Source organism: Onychostruthus taczanowskii, unplaced genomic scaffold (assembly GCF_017590055.1).
Source record: "Onychostruthus taczanowskii isolate IOZ18803 unplaced genomic scaffold, ASM1759005v1 scaffold21, whole genome shotgun sequence".
NCBI classification, from domain to species: domain Eukaryota; kingdom Metazoa; phylum Chordata; class Aves; order Passeriformes; family Passeridae; genus Onychostruthus; species Onychostruthus taczanowskii.
In genome coordinates this window covers 7,135,878-7,159,527 of record NW_024499351.1, presented here as the reverse complement: position 1 = coordinate 7,159,527, position 23,650 = coordinate 7,135,878, and the positions used below count along the sequence as shown (strand labels likewise).

The 23,650-nt window shown below is 36.1% G+C and overlaps 1 protein-coding gene across 5 annotated transcripts in view; it reads right to left on the bottom strand.

The window, feature by feature from the left end:
• The window catches only part of STRN (striatin), a 69,170-nt gene that overhangs the window by 8,596 nt on the left and 36,924 nt on the right, over window positions 1–23,650 (bottom strand). Inside the window, exons 7-17 of one of the 5 annotated variants that reach the window (XM_041404223.1) lie at window positions 21,723–21,858; window positions 17,879–17,989; window positions 15,480–15,566; window positions 14,785–14,928; window positions 12,468–12,604; window positions 7,868–8,043; window positions 6,858–6,905; window positions 6,074–6,195; window positions 5,065–5,232; window positions 2,704–2,844; window positions 296–403 (exon numbers count right to left, since the gene is read on the bottom strand). In XM_041404223.1, coding sequence (XP_041260157.1) covers window positions 296–403; window positions 2,704–2,844; window positions 5,065–5,232; window positions 6,074–6,195; window positions 6,858–6,905; window positions 7,868–8,043; window positions 12,468–12,604; window positions 14,785–14,928; window positions 15,480–15,566; window positions 17,879–17,989; window positions 21,723–21,858 — 1,378 coding nt within the window. The remainder of the gene's footprint in view (window positions 1–295; window positions 404–2,703; window positions 2,845–5,064; window positions 5,233–6,073; window positions 6,196–6,857; window positions 6,906–7,867; window positions 8,044–12,467; window positions 12,605–14,784; window positions 14,929–15,479; window positions 15,567–17,878; window positions 17,990–21,722; window positions 21,859–23,650) is intronic. The other 4 variants (XM_041404224.1, XM_041404225.1, XM_041404226.1 and 1 more) reach the window with 4 other exon arrangements.

The following is a 23,650-nucleotide window of genomic DNA, read 5'->3' as shown; positions in this document are numbered from 1 at the left end:
TAAGAGCATGAAGATTTTAAAAAAGACACCTTTTATGTTAAATATTTATAAGCCCCATATATAGGGCGTTCTAAAAGAATGGACAGAGAGAGCCAACTTCCTTATCACTTTGCCAACAAAGCTTTAAGTGAGCTGGCAATCTTTATACTGTGTGATGAGAGATTTCTGCTTCAGAGGCTATCCAATTCTTGACATCCCTCAGCATTTGTGTGAATAATATTGATCAAAACGAAACTGGGAATATGACTTATATTACACAATGGCTATGGCTAAGACCTGCTAGAAAGACACGTACCTGTGTTGTTGTCATAGAATTTGATGTGTCTGTCTTCATGAGCAGTGATACTAATTGGAAGAGTTGGATGGCTGATGACTCTGTTTATCTGACAGGAAGAACTGACTGCTAAGAAAAAACCCACACACATCAGTGTAAGTTGCTAAGTTCTTTGAAAGACTGCTACTAAGAAATAAATATGCAATCAATCTAATTTGCAAAATACTTCTTATATACATATCCTGGCAACTTTCAGCTAGCACCTTATGTTATGCACTTTCCTCTAAAATACTTTCCAAACTACACAAGACAGAGACTTACATAAAACATATGTATGCCAAATAAGGTCCAGCTTTTGGACATCATTTTAGATAGGTGTATCAGGCAAAAATGTGAAACCAAAAACCGAGTAAAAATACTTCATTCAGACACAGTCCTCCTTTCACCAAGTCAAACTTTCTTTGTAACACACAGGACAGGTAAATAAACACTGCAGGCAGTATGTTTGAAGCAAACAAAATCTACCTCTTATTATCTGAGATATATATATATACACATATATATATAAATAAATTATTATTTAAAAAAAGGATGTTAGACTATTTATAGAAGATCCAATTTTCTTGCCTCCAGTAATTCTGAAATAGCATGCATATATATAGATATATATACACACACAGAGAAAAAAAGTATAGAAATTTTCTGGTTAGAAATCCAGGCATTGCTATGATGCACAGGTTAACGCAAGAGGTGTCTTAAGAGGCACAGATTATGAAAAAACCCACAGTCATTACACAGAACATAAAAATACAGATATTGTCTTTCATGTTGACTGTATTTAGCTAAATTGCTTCCAAAGAGCATTCACATAATTTAATCTAAATTCTTACTAAAATAGACAAAATAGAATACTACCAAAGGTTCACTTCCTATTAAAACGGTAAAGATTCATTTTACACCTTTCTATAAAAATCTGAACCATAAAGCAACGTCAGCATCCACAGGACACTTAGAAATTATGAAAGTAAAAATTAAGGGAAAAAACCTCCACATTCATATAAATAAACACCCCTAAAATTACTAAAAGCACATGAACCTTCATCACAGCCAGCCATCCTCACAGTTTGAAAATGCCAAGAGGAGCCTTATACTGAGCAGAAGAGTCCCTAAATAGTGTAGTAGGGCATTTCAGGTGACATTTTCCTCTTGTCTAGTTCTTGTAGAAATAATAATTTATTTCTTTAAAACACATGTAAACTTTATAGTACTGTTACATAACTAAAGACACTAAACAGGGAGTGCTGCTTGCCATACTAGGGTCTTGTTTTCCTAAAGGAACATTACGGAATTACAGCAAGGAGTAGGTGAAAAAAATAGAAGGGAGAAGGGGAGGGAAGAAGAAAGGTGGTTTCCACTGAATTGCTTTAACTAATTTAGAACTGGTTTTTTTTATACAGGAACAAAGATGTGAGTTAAAAGAAGAAATCCAGCACAGTAAGGAATAATCTAAAGAAGAGATATGGCACTTTCCATTTGCTCTTATAAAATTACAGTCATTTAAATATTTTAAAACACACAAGCAAAGCCAACAAGAATGGCTTAGTCCTTTTAAAAAAAATATAATTAAATAGTAGAATTCAGTGACATAAATCCCTAAGAGTAAGGGAAGAAATATCAAAATTTTAAAAGACTGTAAGTTTTACCATTGTGGCCTGGATATGAAAACCTTATGCTTCAGCTCATTCTGGTCTCTTTTGTAAAGTCAGGATAAAATAATGTACTGATAGCAGGCTCTTCACAGTGTCCTCTAGAACTTCTAGTATTGGTCACTGCCATGATCCCAGGCATTATATGGATCACAAGGAGACCCTGTGAATTAATACTCTTTCACTGGAGCTTTTCTTTCCTCCTTCAGTGAAAATTTCAACTAAAGCCCAAGTCCAAATGAGTGAAGAGTGCAATAAAGCTTAGAAGATGGATACCTCTGAGGAAAAATAAAAAAGAACTGACACGCACTCCCAATTTTTTAATAAAGTTAATGTTAAATTTTCCTGATATTGCCTCTTTTTTGCAATTTTGGACTGAAGAGAAAATATATATATTAAATCTGCAAATATCACAAAGCTGTATTAAAGAAACTTGGACTTTTTTTCATGCTACTATTCCTTGAAGAGGAATTCAGAGTGTGAGCTTGTTTCTGTCTTATTTCAGAAGTATGCACATTCTTCTGCTACTGCAATACCTGTGAGATCCGTTGTAGTAGTAACAATTTACTGTTATAACTCAGAAAACAGCTTCTAACATAATCAATTTTATAATTTCTCATGACACTGCCTGCTTCTTTGGAAACATTGAAAAGATTATCAACAGTATCCATTTAAATAAGCAATTTTTTTTCCTTTGGTTGGTTTGGGGCTTTTGATACATACTAGTATCCACACTGGACTCCAGGGTAAGAATTCGCTGCCGTGTCTCCATGTTAAAAATGCTAGTGTGCCCACTGTTAAATGATGCTACCATGAGGCTTGGGTCACTGCTCACAAGGTCTACTGATGAAGGGATTCCCATTTCTAGAAAACAATGTAGAGAAGATATTGTTGGTGTAAAGAAAATTTTTAAATAATTAAACAAAAAAATTGTTACAAAAAAAGTAAGCTCTTCAGCACCAAAAGGAACACAATTACGATATATTATATATTTATATTATATAAAATATAAATTATGCCAACCTAAATAGCTTTCCCTGTATGATACCTACTTTAATCCTATTGTTTTGGACATGTGTATCAACAACTTTTTTTACTAAGATGCTGTATCTGGAACTGCAGTTGTGCAGAAATCTACTTTAAAATTAAGAAAGCAAGGACTCCCTGGCCCCTTTTCCTTCCTTTAACTGTAACAGCAACTCTCAAAAAAAACTCCACCAAACTCCACTGCTTTCAATAAAAGGACATGAAACTGAAGTGTACAACAAGTGACATGACAAATAATTACTGTTGTTATAACTAACTTAGACAAAATCAGAGCTTAATGAAACACCAAAGTTCTCCAGGTGCAGATTTTACATACTGGAACTGTCATCATGTACAGTTATATAAATACATTGTAAACTTGTATTACAAAGCTCCTGCCTATTGGGGTACATATTTGATCTCCTTATACTGCAGCTATCTGCACACTACAGGACAGAAGGTCAAATCAGCAAAGCTTGGGCATAGGATATATTCCTTAGGATTTTTCTCTTCAAATGTCCTGTTCACCACCTGCTATGTGAAAGAACAACACCGGTTGCAACAGATGTCAGGAGGAGGAGGAAAAGATAGAGAGTGAGAAACTGAATTTTAGGCAACCTAAGGTTGGATCACAGATCCAGATAACACAGGAATACCATCACATCCCTGTAAACTCTCTAAAGATTCATGGGAGAAATATCTTTCTGAGACACAGGACCTCAGAAATATTTCTCAGGAATGGCAGTAGTTGCCTACAAGTACTCAAAAAAAAAAAAAAAAAAGCCAAAAAAGGATTGGTGTGAGAAGAAAACAAATTGCTTCTCAAGTGACCTTTTCTACCACTGCCATGCATGCTTATCTGCAGCTTCCTGGTAACCTACAACAGCTAATCTGAACGACTTCAATAATGAATGACAGATATTTTAGGGGGTTTGTTCAAGGTTATCAATAAGCCATAGGAAAACTGAGTTTTCAGTCTTTGGATTTCACAACTGGGCTTCATTCCAGTTTAGAATACAAAAAAAGCCCTGATATTAGGGCTATTATATAGCCTCTGTGAGAGAAGACTACTCCTCCTTCCCCCTTAGTTTAATTATTAAAAACAAAACAACTCACAGTAACAAACTCCAAAACTCTACCAGGAAATTTTCAAAGCAGGCAGATAGGCAAGCTGGCAATAAAAAGCCTGCTTACCTTTAGAAACATAGTTTTGCTAAAACTAAAATACATGGAATGTTTTTATTTTGCTCAGTCAGTTTTAACTAACAAGCAATGGCTTATCTGACCAGCTTTACACTATAATTTGACATGTCTGTTCAGCTGTGACAAGGTTTATTTTGCCTCAAACTTTTTCTGAAGAGACAAGGAACTGTCTCAGCTCATGGGCTGTCTTTAATGACTATCAGCTCTAAGAGAGCTTGACCACACTAGTGGGCCTGTTCTGGAGCACTCTGACTCAGGCCGACAGCAACTTCCAGAAATTAGATTCCAACCAGTGAGATTTTCACTTGTGCATGACATTTCAGTAACTAACTCTAAAGGAGTATTTTTTTTCAACTAGTAGTGTTTAGATCACTAGGTTATTGTTATTTAGTTGATCTGCAAACTCAGAAATTCAATTGGAATCTCTGTGTTAGAGGCACAAGGAACAAATCTGGAAGGTACAATGACATTGGCCTGAGATGAAACACTGGTTACTCCAAACTTCCACTGAGGAAGAGAGGGCTTTTTATTCTGGACAAACCAAAAGCAAGGGCCTGGTGGAAACTCAAGTTTGAACGTAAATTATGGAGTTAATACATCATCCTCCACAGTGCTAGTAACATCAGCAGATCATCTGCAGCAGCTGGCTTTCAGATGTATTTAACTGTCCCCCTGAATGTAGGTATATATTCAGGTAATGTCAGAGAAGGGTTGCAAAATTGACTTTTCCCAAAAACATTCATAAAGATACAGAACTCAGAAAGAAGCACAGGAAGTATTTCTATTCAGTAGCCAAAATTATGTCAGTCTGAACAGTGATGCTAATGAACTTCAGGGCAGGGCAATTTTCTGTACCTTGATTATCATTAAAGATATTGAGAGCTGGAGCAATTTCTGTAGCTTTCCACAAACGTATAGTGCCGTCTGCTGAACAGGACAGCAAACGCTGGTGAGCTCCACTGTAAACCAGACCCCACACTGCATCAGTATGGCCTACAAAAGCACCTCTTAGAACAGAAGGATCTGTGAACAAAACACAACAAAACACATTTCAAAACAAAATCTGAATTAAGTTAATAGCTGTATCTTAGCCTGTGTTTAGGCTCCGGAACCAACCTCTGGAAGATAATTGATAATAAACCCCAAGATCAATCATGTCATATCAACATAGAAGTCTTAATTATTTTGGCATTAAGAGCCTTGAATTTCAGCAGCATATGTGACATTAAATTACCCAATTTACAACTGAAAGAACAAAACAATGCTTCCGCAGAAGGGTTTGGCAAAACACACTTAATTGTTAAAATTCACTTTCAAACAGCTATTAATGCCACAGCAGTCCCTTTTATACAGAAGTTACCTTTGAGGCTAACTGCATCTGAAGCTACCACAAGTGCAAAATAAATCATAAAATCCAGACACAAGGCTGACAATCCACTCAGACCTAGTAAATTTTACTGAACTGGACCTTTTAAGCTGTTTCTGGCCAACATTAACAGCTTTGGTCTCAGACTATAAAACCTTTTTATCTCAACTCCACAGAAATTTGTCAAAGAAAATACCCATTTCCTGGACTTTCCAAATGATCAGGTTTAGTCCCGTACTTCTAAAACCTGTACTTCAGACCAGCTGTTTCAAAAAAAATGTGATGAGAGCAAGGCCATTTTTTAAGAAAATGACATTTTATCTTGCCATCAAGCAGTATCAGCATTAAAACAAAAGGTTACTTAAGTATTGAGGATAACATTCCATTTGCTGCTTTAAACTCTCACAGAAGCATTATCTACAAACTATACTATTTTAGTGACATAACATTACAGTCACTAAACTTATCATTTCACTGCTGCGTGCCACAGCAACGTACCGTAAGAGTCATAGGGGTCAATGTTTGGGTTGGTTGTGTTCCAGCCATGGATGAGGCCATCTGTCCCCCCACTGTAGCACTGCTCACCATTACTGCTCATCACCACACAGAGCACTGGGCCACTGGAAGAAAGCCCCAAAGAAACACTGACTGTTAACATTTTCATTACATGCAATGCAGTGTCAATCTTAAGAATTTCCATGTTAGATACAATTCACTTGCTGCATGGATTGCAACAAAAATTCTGCATAATGAAATCATATGCTACAAGACTTCCCACAAAAATACCATCCACCAATATCTGGTAACTGCAATCAGGACAATTAATCATTATGCACATGAAATGTGAAAAACATCACAATTTAAACTCTAGGATTTTATATTTCACATAAGCAGATTTTTTTCTCTTTTCGAAAGATTTAAGGCTCTTTCATTAAATCATCTCAGTAGATTTAAATTCACTGCATTCATTCTTCTTCAGTTTCATTCCACACATGCAAGTATGTGTCAAAAAGGCAAAAGCTGCAATGATGAACAGAAGACCTAATGAAATTTGAACTGTATCATTTGTAGGTTTTTCATTTGAAAATTGCAGTGTATCAGACATAAATATCTATGCAGAAGGAAGAAAATACATGCAGATATTCTAAACAACATAGGAACTAAAAGCATCACATGAAATCAGCAGCTGATAAGGTGGAAATTACTTTTTTTAACAATTCTGTTTCTGTTTAAAAATCTTCTCTTTCTCAAAATATGACAGTATTTCTCAGGAAATACTTACTTATGTGCTCGGAAGGTATATATTGGCTCTACATCAAGAGAAGCACTCCTAAATGAAGTATGAAAAAATGTTAACATGTATACCATCTTATACAATCCTTTACAAAAATTTGCCAGAATCGCTAAATTCTTAAAATCCCTGCTACATCTTTCACAGTGTTTCTCCCACAACTTCCTTTCCCAACATAATTTTTCATGGGCCTAAGAACTATTTGCAGTTTTTCAAAACATGATAGGATTGGTTGTTTAGATTTTTGTTTGAAGACCTTCAAGGTACTTCACAGAGCCATCAATCAAAGAGCTAGGTACATCAATGGAGCAGGAGTGGAGAGACACCAGCATCACATGGAATGCATCATTAATTGTTCCTGTTGGAGCAAAGGAGTTTTGGACTCATCGTTTTTTCTATCAATAAGGAAGAGCCTCAAAATTTGCTGCTCTGGACTTTATGAATCCAAGGGAGGACTGTGTTATGCCCAGTTCTCCCCAAAGGTGTGATGTACTCCCTTAACAACACCAGTCCTGCTACGAATTTTCTCTGATTTCTGCAAATTCCCAGCAATTTGCAAGAGACAGTTAACAAAGGAACCTGGCAACATCTCAGAGTTTCAAGCTGTATACATGTATATGCATGTATGTGAATACATACATATGCATATATATATATATATATAAATGCATCCTATACATTTATATACACATGCAAGCACACTAACAGGCCATATCCAAATATTTTCACTGGTAAATTAATTTGTTATGCTATCTACAAGGAAAATATATAAAAGTGAATGGTTTTCATCTTCACAAACAAAACACATTAACAAACACACATGGATATTTTCTGGCATTCTTTAGGCATCTCCACCTTCTCTGAGAGTTTGTTTTCCTACTCCTAAATTCAGGGAACACTTTCCATTAACTGCAAGGGCCATTAAGTGAAGTAGTATCTAGGTTTTGGTTTTCCTTCATAAATTAAAATTGTTTTTGAAGAAAATAAAGAAAAATTCTTACTTTTTTGCTGGGGCTGTTTTTTGCAAATTCCACATTTTTAATGTATGGTCCTCTGAAGCTGTTATTAAGACTGGTTCAACTGGATGAAAAGCGAGACCTCTTATTCCATCAAAGTGACTTCTTAACGTAAACTTGGGGTTCCAAGTCTTTCTCAATGCATCCTTATTGTTGGCTATCTAATAAAAAAAAAATGCCAAACTTGTAATTAAGCTGGAAGGCACAACAAAAGGAAGAAATCAAAAATTTAGTTTGGCATTTGCAGAAGATGTCAAATTACCTCACCCACTTTTCACAATAACCTGCTCTCAAACAACAGACCTCTTACCACGAACCAGACACTTCAAAACGAGAACCAACGCAGATGTATTCCATACAAGCAATGTGGCATCCACAGTGATAAATTCTATGCAAATCTGAAATACTCTCATGTCTGTGAAATTACACACTTCAAAAGCACTGATACTCCAATGAATTCAGTTAAGTATTTAAAATTTGAACTATGGCTCTTACAAACACAAAGTTAGGCTTGACTCACCAAGGTGCAGTCCCTGAATATCCAAAGTACTACTGACATAACACCTATAAAAAGGGATCTGAGAGAAACAGAAAAGTCTCTAGAAGCAAAGGAACACAACCAACTTACCCAGCTAAGGCAACACATCTCTGTAATAATGCATGACAAGTAAAGTTTGCCAGAATAGGAAAAAAAAAAAGGCAAAAAGGACTTGGCTACACACTAAGAATCTAACTGGCAGGCAATAAGGTATCGTGTATACAGACACAATAATTTGGCAATAAAGCATTTTAGAAGATCCAAAAAGAAAGCCTTTTAATAAAATAAGTTATTTCAGTATTGCTCCTCTGAACAAATATTGACACAAAATGCTGAACAGACTTTTTCACTGTCAGTCAACAATGTCATGAGTTAAATTTACCTTTCCATAACCGCTGCTGATGGTGGTTATGGAAAACCAAGAAAACAAACAATTGTACTGATGTTTATCACGTTGAAATCTAAAGATAATGCAAAATATTTGTATCTTTAACTGCAAGGATTAGAGAGCTGTTTTGAGCCACTTCAAGAAACATTTTATCCTGGGGACTGGAGGCAAAAGAGATTTAAGAACAGAAGTGCTTTTTCCTAAGCTTTGTTACATCTGGATTTAACAAAAAAAAAAATTACATAAATTAAAAGGTTCTACAGATTTTAAACAAGGGGAAAGGAGTCGCAAAAACCAACAGGCTTAGTCTCATCATATTTCTTAGTAATGACATATTGCCTTGCTCAGGGAGACAAGTCAGTTTCTTTGCCAGTTTACTGAGCCAAGTTGGCTCAGTGAAGGAACAGACAAATGCTCGAGCTGGTACAAGGATGGGACAGGACTGCACAGTTAGCAGCTCTGGCAGGTTTTCTGAGGACTGGCCAAGAAAGTCTCAGCAAAAAGGGTACAAGATGTACAGATATCTGGAGAGAAATTTGGTTGCCTCAACAGAGGCACCTAATGCCAATCAGGTGGTGGAGGGAACCTGCCTGCCTTCCAGCTGCCATACCAGCAGCACAGGTTCTGTGCCACATCTGCAAAAGCCACAAAGACACCTCAGGTGGGCTAACAGTAAATTCCAGTCCTGGCAGGATAAAATTCTCCATTTGCTTGTCTTTCATTCAAAAATGTCCTTCCAAAGGGAGACCAAGATGGGCAGTTCATAAACTGGAAAGTAGATGGAAGGCAGTCCCAGGCAGCAGACCAGCAGCAGAGGTGGAAAGAGATTCTAGCCCTGACACATCACCCACCTGGCTGCACCACATCACTCTACCCACCAGTCTCACAAGCTCTGAGGCTTTTTACTCACACAGCACACAACCTCCTTCTGTCTCTCCCCACCAAAGTACAACAGTGAGGTAACCCGAGGCCTGAAAAGCACTTTGGGGGGATGCCAACCCCAAAATTAGCACCTGATCTGCCACTTATAATAATATTTGTGTCTATACAAAATTGAAAATGAACTGAAAACAAACTGAAAACTAAAGACAGCAATGACATGCAATTACAGGTACTTCTCTGGTTCAAAGTAGTAAGAAATCAAACAAGGGCCTACGGCAAAGTCCAAAACCTCCAAATCAGTACTTAACATTAAATACAATGATTTTGTAGTTCATTTACTCTTATCTAAAATCTATTATAATTTTATGAAGATGATTAATCTATCCAGAAGACTAGAGGAAAAAAGAGAGTGAAACAAAGTGAACATATGTCAAAAATGTGTAAAGGAAGGAAAAAGAAAAGGCAAACTTAAGTATATTGGCTAGCAATCTGGAAAATTCAAACTTGTTAGCTACTCTAAAAACCAATATACAAAAGAAAAAATTTGTCTCTTAAGTAATAAATTAATAATCTTAATTACCAAGTGAAAACCATTCTTCAATTTATAGTCAAAGCAAAAAACTGTGTAAAAAACTGAAACCATGAAATGAGGTAGGCTAATGCTGCCACTTTTTAGAGGAAAATAATCCAGCAAAAATGGCAGTGAGATGAAAGGGGCCAAAAATGGGAAAAGTGTCTGCCACTCTTGAAAGCAAATATATTTAAAGACTGATTCACGTGATCTTTCAGCTTAATTCTCCATATGATTCAAAACTGACACTTAAAAATAAATACTAAGCTTTCACTAATCATACCTGATTCACATTTGGCAGACAGATGTACGAAATAGTCCAAAATAAAAACATTATCTGTAAACTAAACTTACAATAAAACTTGAAATATGAACACCAGCCTTTCATTTTGCTTCAATAAAGTGCACAGTAACCAGAGCAAACAGTTTTGTAAATTTTTTTTTTTTAATTGTCAGCACTAGAAAAGGTAAGAGACGAGGTAACTATGATTATGAATTCCTGATCACAGGACTTCATACAGGCACTGGACAAATGAGTAAACAGAAGTTAGTATTCTCTACCATGCAGGAAAAGATTGGAGTGGATAAAGAAGTGCTACTCCATAAATGAAAGCTGTTAGTTCAGGATACAGAGACATGAACAAACACAACATTTATATGGACACTTGCACAATGAAGTCAAACAAGAAAGCATCTTGTACAGATAGGTTAGCTTTGTCATGTTCTCTGAATTTAAAATCCAGCCTTGGATTTTCAGGAGTATCTGTAACAGAAATTTATTTGTACATTACAGTACCCCTTTCTGAAGACATAGTTAGGGACAATTAGCTCTTAAAAACATTAAGAACTGAGCCCAAATTAGGAGATAATACTAAAATACTGAATATTAGCAGAAATGCTCTGCATTCATTGCAGTATTGATGACTCATAGCATATCACATGTTCAGAAACTTGCTATAGTGGTAGGGCACATCTCTGCAGCGACACTCCCAAAACGTGTCTAAGCTTTTATTAACTATGTATTTCATTGCTTTACAGATACAAACAGGGTAGAACCTCCAAGTAAGGACCTGCATTTTATGGCCAAAGTCTCAGACTAAATTTGTCATGGTAACATCCCAGATAATGATTATTTAAGAATCAGATTTACTGGATGGTAGGATTCTTCCCCATCAGAGAATTAAAAATTATCTCTGAAATCCCTCAACCTTGACACAGCTGGGCAACGCAACAGCAAGATTTATCTGAAGCCGACAGATCACACAAAAGCAGATGATTAAATTAATACCTGAAGTCTCTTTTCCCAAGAAATCAGAACTACATAAAAAAAATTGCATACAACCAAAAAGAAGCAATTTTAAGAATGATTTTTTCCTCAACAGTACAAGAAAAATAAAGGTACACACACAGCCACAGAAGTGCTGTCCATAATACCCTTCCTAAGAGTCCTGGTCCAGTTTCCTGTTTGAAATGAAACTACTGCCCACACCAGGTAATGCAAACCACAGCTCTGCTCCAGCCAAGTCTTAAATATCTCCCAGGAGAGGGATTCCACTGGTTCTCTGAGTAAGCTATTTCAGTATCACCTACTACATAACTTTCTCCCCCAGGGTCTTATCTGAACCTCCCAAGCCATAATTTGCTGTTTTCTCCTGCCTTAACACCTGGCACTACAGAGAAGCTTGGCTCTGCCATCCTTACAAACACCCTTCTAATACCTGCAGGCTGTTATTCAAGCACTCCTCAGCCTCCTAACAGCTGAGCAAGACTAGCTCCCTTAACATCTACTCATCAGTCAGAAGCTATGAGACTCTCTTCAATTTCTCTACAACCCTTTTGAAGTGGAGTGGCCCAAAACTGCATAGAGCCCATGTAAAAGGGACATAAAGGTCTCTCAATCTGCTGGCCATGACACTCCTAATTTTGCTCAGTCACTGGGGTTACATGTGCCCAGGTGTGCCACTATCACTAATTTACTTTCAACTACTTGCATAACATGGCAGGCAAATGAGAAGGAGAGGGGCTTGCAGAGAACTTGAATGCTGCTATGTATGGGAAGGACTGCTTTGCCAAGGAAAACTTTGTGACATGCTCTGGCAGCATAATTTTAACTGGAGAATGTTTTCAGCTGAGTCTACACACAAGTAACTTGCACCTGCCTTCAACAAGACAGAAGGACGTCGAGTTACCATTTATAACCACTTACATCGTAAGTCAGCGAATCTGCCTCATTTGCTACAGTAAGGCCTGCCAGTTCTCCAAGACCCAGCTCATTTTCAAGGGCTTCATCTGCTCCCATAATGAAAGATTTCCCTGAGGATGGAGGGAATGTTAAAGCTTCCACTGCAAGAAAACAAAACAAACAAAAAAAATCCTGAAACATAGGTTTATGTACAATACACAGTGTACAATAAACACACATTTTCCACTTTCAGAATGCTACATATCTCTCAAGTAGCTGAGGGCAAAAAGATACAGAGATGCATAGAAAAACAGCTATTCTGAACATAATCACTGTACTTACCAACAAACATTCTGAACACACCTACACTTGAGGAGTGTGCGACTCCGGACAGTAAACGGAGCCAGTAAACGGAGCCAGCCACAGGCAGGAAAGGTGTGCTACCATTCATCCATCCATATATAATGCACAAGTAACACAGAAAACACCTTCCCCAACTCAGCTACAAAATATGCAAATAGATGCTGAAGAAACAACAAAAATGTAGATAAAAACAGCTGGTGGGAGCAGTCCAAATAAAAGCCCTTCAAGCATTGCTCTTTGGTTGGGTCTCTAAAGTTATGACCTTTTCATCACAAATATCTTCTGCCTTCTCCACCCCAAAGTCCACACTACTGTTCTCTTTTCCGGTCTTTTGAACTCACAATGCAATATTTCACTCAACACACAATATGTACAGGACATCAAATTTGAAAACTTACTAGCATAAAAAAAAATGTGTGCCCAAAATATGGTGTCTCAGCTTTTTAAAGAAATACACAGCTAATAATAATACCAAACCCAGACTGGTAACAATCAGCTGTCCTTTTTTGTGAGAATCCATTTGAGTCTCTGAATTAAAAAACACATTACTGAAAGGACATGAAAATAGAGCTCTGCTAATACAGCTCTCAGTACATGTGAGAAAAGTTGGAAAGGGAACATTCAACAAAAAATTCTTCCACTTCACAAAGCGTTGCTAAGTTACCCCCTTCTTTCATGAAGAAAATCACTGAGCATGAAGGAAGCAGAACTACTGAGATCTTTGGTAGCTATTCCACACACCAAGGCTTTTTATGCATCTTAATTATAACTTGGCTGACCTACTTTTTCACTCTCATGGAAAGACTGCTAGATGGAACTCATGCTTTGCACATTTTTCAAAACACATATTTACCATTTTAATAGAGCACATGATATCACAGAATCATAGAATGGTTTGGGTTGGAAAGGACCTTACAGATCATCATGTTCCAGCCCCATGCCATGGGCTGGGACACCTTCCACTTGATGGGATTGTTCAAAGCACCATCCAGCTTGGCACTGAACACTTCCAGGGACAGGGCATCCACAGCTTCTCTGGACAACCTGTTCGGTGTCTCACTACCCTCACAGTAAGGAATTTCTTCCTAATATCCAATCTACACCTGCCCTCTTCTCAGTCTGAAACCATTCTCCCTTGTGACTACATGCCCATGCAAGGAGTCCCTCTCCAGCTCTCTTGCAGGCTCCCTTTAGGTACTGGAAGGCTGCCATATTTGACAAATTAATATAGCCCCATATACTATATGTTATTATGCTCTATATTACAGCAATTCAAATATTGAATCAAATAGATGACTTAGCATTTTTCAGACAGAATAGTAATGCTTCATTACAAAGATGCATGCGTGGCTCTCCATACTTGGACTAGCCCCTATGAGAGTTTTTCCTAATTTTTGGAACACATTATGGAAATTAATACACTGGCAAGCTGCAAGTTGTTCAATATACTTCACTATACAATCATGCTTCACTACAAATGCATTTGAAAGCTATAGTAAGGCATCTGTGCTTACCTGCAGAGCCTCTATCTTTGCACTTGGGAAAAAAGGACATGCTTGTGTATGTTGTGTACGTATACATACACACATACATTTAAAATTATGTCAGTGGAGGGAAAAAAAATTATGCTCTTAAGTCCTCAGAGTTTATGGTCCACAATTGTCTGTCAGGCTTGAGCACCGACAGGATGGTCATATTACTGACTTTAGGATGGTCATATTACCAAGCCACTAAGTGCCAAATTATTTTTTTACATGATGCTCAAAGATATTCAGCCAAGATTTGAACTTAGGTAGGTGTCTTGACCTTACTAACAGTGACCATAATGGAGGAATGGGAATGTCATTTATCACACCTGGAACTTGCAATACTGAATCAGAATTTGTCAAGTGCTTGGAAAGTCATAGAGGATAATCCTTAAGAAGTAACTATAAACATCCACCCTCTACAAAGGGGTATGCACTTTTTTAATATTTACCTTCATCCGTCCTGTTTATCTCATGTTCAATGAGCCTTGAACTACTGGGCCTAGAAGAAGGTGCAACAGATGGTTGTAATGAAGGGAGATCATCAACATCTCTCAAGTTTGCAAGCATATCTTGCAGCTTTGACCTGTTGGGCCCTAACCAGAAAAAAACAAAAAATTAAAGGGTTTAGGCATCGTTCACGGTGACACTCCTTATATCAGGTATGCTACAGCAGCACATGCAACAATGGATCCTACCTCGCATTATGACATTACCACAGAAAAACTAATGAGCACTTATTTCAGCAGTAACTAATCATCCAGCATGAAATGAATTTCGAGAAGAAAGTGACGGAAGCAGCTGAGAATTGTGAACGCACAATTTTCCCCATATGAATGGACTCATAGTGCTACTTGTACGGGATGCCGAAGAATGCCGCCAACTGAGTCACACTTTATTAGAACATTTACTTTGCTAAAACAATAGCTGACATCCATGAATATTTTAGAATTTGTGCATCAGGTACTTTGTGCAGCATATTCTTATAATAATATTATAATTTAAATTTATTTGTGCAGTAGTGTAGTATTGTGAACTATATAATCCAAAAAGTTATACTTATATTAAAATAAAAATGCAACTGGATTCACTGGCCTACTTCCTGAAGCTGCATATGGTGAAGACCCATGCCCTTCTTGACACTTACCTGTGCTTTGTTCCATCATTTTCCCACATCCCTGTTTTGACTGTTTTATATAGGATTGAGGCTGAAACATATCTTCGGTAGTTTTTCCTGTTGTAAGTTTAATTAAGAATGGGAAAATGTCTTACCCATAGTCCATTATGTTTTTTCCTAGACCAGTAAATAATACAGCTATTTTTAAGCAGCTTTAACACAGTAGTGTACTCTAATATAGGTATTCTCTCACAAAACCATTCTATGATTCTATTCTCTTATTACTTTACAGGAATGTTTACTACAGCCTTGCAAAATCATGAGTTTACTAATGCAGTTGCAAATGCTACTTTGTCCACCCTAACGATAAGGACTGATAATAAACTAAATTGTATTTAACTTGTCTGTCAACAAAATATTACTCAATCCAGAAAAACACTATGAAGGATTTTGCAAGATTGTTTTACTATAATATCTGCTTTATAAAAACAGTATTTTACTTAGTAGCAGTTCAGTGGCTAAGCACCATATATGATGAAATTAAAGTCACAGAAACAAACTTTGTAAAATTTAATGTTATTTAGTCCCTTCTTTTTTTCTCCAGACAGCCTCCCTCACATTCTTCTTCACTATGTGCAATATTATGAATAACTGAAAACAGGCTCTGATTCTTCCTGATTTTTCTGCATTGATGCCTCTCCAATGATGGTTTGTCCATGGAAAGATGCTTAATTTCACTGCTACAGTAAACCACTTTGTGTCCCAAAATCAAACCAATCAAATAAATCCAAAAGTACTGAGCAGCAGTTTTCTTCATGAGGGAGCACTGGATGTCCACGTGCTGCCTTTAAATTGTGATTTTTTTATCACAGTGATATAAAACACATTCCAATAACGTCTACATCTATATTAACAATTAAGTTTTATCATCAAAAATAAAAAGACAACATCTGTTCAAGAACAGAATCTCAACACTTGGATTAAATAATTTCTGCTAAATTAACCCCACAGCTATTTACCCCGAACTACATAACATGTCTGTATATTTTAAAAATAACAGACAAGTTACAAAAACCACTTTCACTGTAGTCATATATTGGCATGCCCTGCCTATCTGAACCATAAAGAAATTTAGAATCAATTTTGTTAAGCATGAACACTTTAGTTAGCCAGCTCAGCTTCTTGTCAGACTTGCAATTAACTTCAAGTAAATTAAATTATTCCAAAGATGACAAAAATATCACTTGAGAAACTTAAAGCATGGTAATTATTTACCTTTTTTTTTTTGTTTTTGATTCAGAAAAAAGAGGTGTTTAGTTTTTGTATTTCATAACATAATTTCAGCCACATAAGCAACCGCTGAGCAGCAGCCAATGAGAGTATCAATACAAAAAGTAATAAAACAAGTCACCTTCATTGTGAGGGTCTGACATATTGACATCATTATGCATTTCTCTTTGGAAGTGAGAATTTCCTTGGTATTCATAAGCATCTTACCACAAAGGGAGAAACATCCCTGAAATTTCTTACCAGGCTACATGCAATATTATTAATATACATCTTTCACACATGAATTCTCAATATGGCTAGGTATTTGAAACACAGCCATGGATACAGTGTTTAATTTTAAAACTCTCCATCTGAGTTCAAAAATTTTATGGCTTACCTATCAAAACCCATTGATTTTACAAAACATATCTGTATTTCAAGAAATGTAACAAAATAAAAATACAGGGCTAGAAACTGTATTTCAGATACTGTTCACAGGTGGGGTTTTTTTTAATAAAAATACCCAACTTTTTTGAAGGCTAGTCCCAGAGGTATGAAAGTCAATAAATAAATCCTGTGATTTACAAATAAACTGATGGCCATAGTTGCTTCCTATTTCGAGCCCTGCATAACAACTTATGATGACAGCATGACTTTCATGTTGTGAATGTCAAGTATAAACAGGGGTAGAAATTAACCTGTTTTCTCCCACTGTCATCTAATAGGATACTCAAGAGAGTTTCCAGTTTGGTTTCTTTCTTTGTTTATTTATATACCAGACTTTAACTCTTCCTGTGAAACTGGCATGTTTCCAGCTAAGAAAGGATTCTGAAGTCTTCTGTATTAAAGTATGAAGTATTAAAACAATGCCTTTTACAATTTAAGTATCTGAATAACACAAGTACAAAACATGCTCAAAGCAAGAATTTTTAACTAACCCAACACTCGGTTGGAAGAAGTCATATCTAATCCAACTATTTGTCAGGTAACTTGATCGTCTGTCATTAATTTCAACCCCTGAGAACTGGTGAACAGGAAAGCAGTCAGGAGCAGCAAAGTAAAAGAGTAAGTAATTTTAGGAAAACATTGAAAGAGAGATAGAATTAAGGGTGTGAAAGATGTGAGATTTATGATTTTAAGGTGCAATGTTTTCCACTTACTCTTCACCCCCTTTTTCCCCTTGCGCTCCTTTTTGTATTGTTCCTTGAGTTTGGTTATAACTCCCTGGTCGACATTCCAGGCTTCAGGCATGAGACACTGGTCTTCCTTTTCTAAACAAAGTGAAACAAATGAAACATCCTTTTTCAATAATGTCACCAAGTGATCTCCACTGAAGGAGGCAACAGCTGCTGTCAACGTTTGTCTTTTATTTTAAACAGACAGAAATAGCACCAAGCTTGTGAAAGCTGTAAAACTGCTACTCACATTCCACTTGTTTGCTCAGAATGTTCTTATTAAAAATTGAAATTAAATTTCACATGTTTAATTCCCATAACCAAGCACATAGCTGTCCATAAATGTAAGCAACATTTACTTTACAATAAATCAGGACACATTTTTCATCTTTTTCTTTCCTCCAGGGAAAGAATTATTATATCCAGAAGAAGAAGAAACAGCTATGTTACTCGTCAACATAACTTTACAACTCAGATATTGTGTTACTGCATTTCAAATTCTCATTTCATTGTTTTGTGCTATGTTGTCATTTACACAAAGCAGTAGCACACTTAAATAATTTTGGAACACAATATTCATGTCATCATGGTTTAAATACACCCCTTAGAGCACTAAAGCCATGAAACTTCACAAAAAGGTGAAGGCCTGAGGTAGTAATCTTTGGAAAAAAAAGTCCAAAACATTTCGGCATACCTAATGAAAAAAACCCCCACATTTCGGTTTGGATTTTTTTTTTTCCTAAACATCTCCCTCAAATTGCTTCCTCTGTGACATGAGACAGAATAGAAGAATCCTTCCAATTCTACAGTATTTAGAGATTTTGAACAAAACATGTTACGTGAGTTCAAATCCCCCAAGCAATTTTTCCATATATGGATGCTGTCCTGAGGCAGCTTAGAAAAATAATTTGCGAGAGCAGGGGAGGTAATACAGCTCTTCCTCATATATATTTTCATGACCATTACAGCTCCAAAATCTTTGAAATGTATTATCTTTTTGCTTTGTTTTTCTCATTAAAATCTTAACTTTATTATTTAAAGATTAATTCCTTTCAGACTAAGTTTGATTTTTACATCGATAAGCTATTCTAGATATTTCAAAATACAAACAATAATAAACTTATCCTCAGACTAAGCTGCAGAACTTAAATGTCTGTAGAGGAAGCACAATATTATCAATCACAGTCTGAAGGAGTCACTATGATTGGCCAGAAGATAAAAACCACACATAGGTTATTAATGTGACTGACTTGTCAAAAACAAATAATGCTCAAAAAGACCTAGGGATCCTCTAGCAACATCAAATTCAATAGGATTCAGCAACATATTCCTGCAGCAAAAGCAACCAACAATATCCTGGGCTGTATTAACAAGAATGTAACCAAGAGGGTGAAGGCCTTGTGTTGGGCACTTGTGAGACCATATTTTGGAGTACTGTATCCAAGACAATATTTTTAATGCTGAGAAACCTTTTAGGAAGAGTCCTAAGTACCTGTTATCAGTATAGTGTAGCAAGTCTAAGGCAGCCACTAAGACTGCTCAGGCAGCTGGAGCAGATGAGCTTCAAGGAGGGGCTGAGACTGCTGTGAGACTTCAGTGATGCCAAAAAAAGGCATCTTAGTATGGTTTCTTCTAACTACCTGATGTACAGATGTTGAGAAAACAGAGCCTGACTCTGCTCAGATTTTCATCACAGAGGGAGAAGATACTTTTTAAGGCGCTCTCTCATTCCTTTGACCCCTTCAGTCATGATCCTACACTCATGAAATGTCAGATTAACTTAAGAAAAAGTTTAGCAGTTTAAGTCTTTTAAGAAAAGCTATAAAAATAAGCATTAGTAAGCTGAAGAGAGACTCTAAAATAGTTTGTATATGGGCTAAGTCATGTCCTCTTAACACATATACCTCAATTACCACTAATGAACAAAAACTGCATAAAGAATTCAAAAAATATATGAGAAAATCATACTTCAGAGAAACAAGTATCTAGTCTTTCTGGAGTCAGGTTAAAAGTTTTAATCATGCTTTTCCTCCCTGGCTAGACAAGACTTTTTCCCTCCTCCAGCATAAAAAAAAAGAAAAAAGTTTAAATAGATTTTTATTAGGTTGTTGCCAGGAAAACACCCAATCTATTAATTTTCTGCAGACTGTCCCAGCATGCTTCCCACATGTCCCACAGATACTATTCAACTTCAGAAGTGGATCCTTAACTATGGATATTCAAGTGCTTAATGGCTTAAAAATTACCAGAAAACATCGGAGGACCTTTCAAGCCAAATGAGTTCAACAGATTGTAACTGAACAGTAATACTTGGAATCCAAAATGAAGAAAGAATTTCCTCTGCTGCTGCTGTCCCTCACTACAACATCACTCTACTGTACATTTAACAGTTTCACTTAAGCTGACCTAAGTGATTTGCAATGGCAGTGCCTTGAAGAAGCTGAAGTCTTATATAGTTACCATAAAAGACACAGGCTGTGAAAGAAATAATTGAAAAACATGAACACCTCCAACTAAAAAACCAAAAAAAACCAAAAAAAAACTCTTTTGCATTTCTGGAAATTAAAGGACTACTTTTAATAACAATTTATTTTAAATGTTAAGACTTCTGCCCACTTGTACTCAGCTGTCATCAATGAAAGCAAAAATAAACCAGAAGTGTGAATCTGAGAACAAAAAGCTCCTGTTGGCATACTGACTTTTTGGTGACACAAGCAATAGCTGCACTGACCCTGCATAAATGGATAAAATTTTAGTATTAAAGAGCAGTATCCTTTTTTTTTTTTTTTTAAGAGCAGTATTTCTAGATTTGTTTGGCAAATGACTGCTGATATCTAATGATCAGCAGATACTGACTGCTGTATCTAATGATATTATAACATCCTCTTAAGCAGAGACTATACCACACTGAACAGTAACTTGGAGTCCAACCAGGAGATGGACATGGCTTCAGTGAAATACAGCATCTTGGAGATGCTCTTGTGAGAGCCACAGCTACCATGGCTTATCGGTCTGTCACAGCTGCAGCTCCATTATAAAGCTCAATTATTTCCCATCATCTTCAATAGCTCCATGTCCACCTATCCTTAAGATTTTCCAGAGCATCTTAAGTAGGAATCAACTTCCCATCAAGATCTTTAACCAGTTCTCTTCTTTCTCCCCTTCTCTATACCAAGGATTCAGGCAGAATAATTATGTCAAGGTAAAGTGCAGATGGTGGCAATTCAGGTTGCAGGACATGAACCTCAAACAACAGAGAGCAGTTTGTGAAATGTCTCTCTATGACTAGTGGCCCTAAAGATACATTATTCTGCTAAATTATAAAAGAAAGTCTGAGCAGCTGAAGAGTTCATATTAACTATATTACTAATCCACAATAAGAGTACAACTAATTTGGATTTTATGACTCACATTACTCTCTGCTTCAAAGTGGCAGAAAGCAAATATGACAAAATAACTTTCATATCATAATTGTAAAACACAGCTTTATCAGAGTCCTTCATATGCATGGGTCACTGGAAAAATACATTGAAATACCACTCATAAAATTTAAATTCTATCTGCCTTAGAATTAATGAAAAGGAAAAATGACCTGAGGCAGAAACCTTGAAGAATCTTTACACTGAAGCAGTTTACAGAAAAAATGAGAATACCATATCAAGAGGACTTCAGTCTACCAATTATTTACTGATAATAAAATAGAAATAGTAGAAATAATCAAAAGATTCTGTGATCCTGACACACATATCATTCAATAAACTGATCAGTCACAATATGCTCTTAGCACACTTTTTTTTTCCTCCTGGTATGATCCATCAAATTTCCTTACCCCAGTCTGTTCCATCTCCTGAACTTCTCGATTCCCCATCACCATCATCTGAGGTAACCAAAAAGTCAAACTCTTTCAAAGCTTCTTCTGTATCTCTGTCTTCACTGCTGTCAGATAGCACTCTTTTCCTTACAATCTGAAGGGTCAGAAAGTACAAGGAAAAAAATGCTGAATTAAATTACAAACACATTTTTAATCCAAGCAGTACTGTTTTGTCCTCTACACAAAATCCAAACAGGAAGTTGAAGAGGAAGCAGAAAAGTACACATTAATAAGCAAATCTGGAATAGTCCACACACTTTGTTCAAATTTCTAAGTGAAAATGAAACTTGTGTATAAGTCTTTCTTCCTGTGACCATCAATAACCAATCACGTAGATAATGAACCTACACTAATCTACATCACTACTGTCTTGTTCTTTAATATGATGAATGTACAAACTGTCTCTTAAAACACTTCTGAAAAACACATAAAACACACAAACAAAAACTCAAGAATGCCGTAGAAAAGACTTCATCAAAACCAAACTCACTTGCTTCCCTAAAAATAGCTAACTTTCAGTGCTGAGATCGTTCTCTATGTGGACCAAGACTCAACTCTGGGAAAAAAATAAACCAACCCCAAACACCACAACTGACAAGAGCTGATTTTCTTAGACTTTGTGAGTCAATCCATCCTGAATGCTTTCTCAGATCTTATTGCTACTTAATCATGTTGTTTTTCATGTTTAAACTGCATTTCCCTCTCAGATTCAAAAGCAAATTCTGGTAAAAGAAAAAAATGTATGATTTAATGAAGAATTTCATTTTAAGTTTTCCACAGAAAATTTACTTTCCCCTCAACAGTCAAAACGAACTAGATTCTTTGCAGTTATTTGACCAGCTGGTAAGCTGATACCATCACACATGAAAACCGTACCACAATTTTTACTTCTACAGAAATAGAAAATTTACATTAATCAATATGTTTTGACTTGGACCCTTGCTAAGAGTCAGTTTGTAAAGACTCCAATACATAGTCCAACATCAAACAGCTCATGAGGATGACTGATTGTATTTCCTCGAAATACAGTGAACCAATTTCTAAACCTGAAGCAATTCTACACTTCAAGTTTCATTTCTTCAGCAAGCTTAGTGAACATACTGTATTATACAAGACTTAACAGAAGAGTCTCAGACATTAGTTCACAGTCCATGAATTACAGGAAATATCTGAAAAGATCCCCTTTAAAAATGCCATAAAACTAATTGCTTTTTTAGTGTTAATTCTTAAAACTGACCATAAAAACAATCACATCCATCATCTCATATCTGCTTCGATTTTTAGGAACCACAATTCACTGAATAAATGTTAATTTTAAAGAAGAATACTGATTGCATGTATCTATGTGATCATATGAACAAATCATATAGCAAAGTATAGATCACAAGTGAGATTAAGATATTTGACAGAACAAACAAAAAAATTTCTTAATTACAGTAGAGTTCTTCCACTTACACTTCTTCCTTCCACAAGCTATAAATACAAGTGTATTTCAGTTCTGTACTCTACGACAGATTTTTACAGGTAATTTATGTATCACTAATTTTTTAATAAATATTCAAGAATAATTATTGACATGCAAGGTTATGAACAATAACTTCAAATGAAGCTGAGACTGAACTGTAAAAAAGGACATCTGATACCTTAAAAATTGTGTTCCAGTATATATCAAAAATACTAGTCAGTATGGAAGAGTAGAGACAATTCTGGAAAAATTTAATCTAACTTAGAGCAAAAAAGCATAACTTGTATGCTTTAGAAAAAAAACTTAAAAATGCATATGTAATTCCTCTTATGCACACATGCTTGGACAGAACATCATAAAGATGTATTAATGATTTGCATGTGTACATACACAGTCATATACTTTGCTTATAGGCACCTCA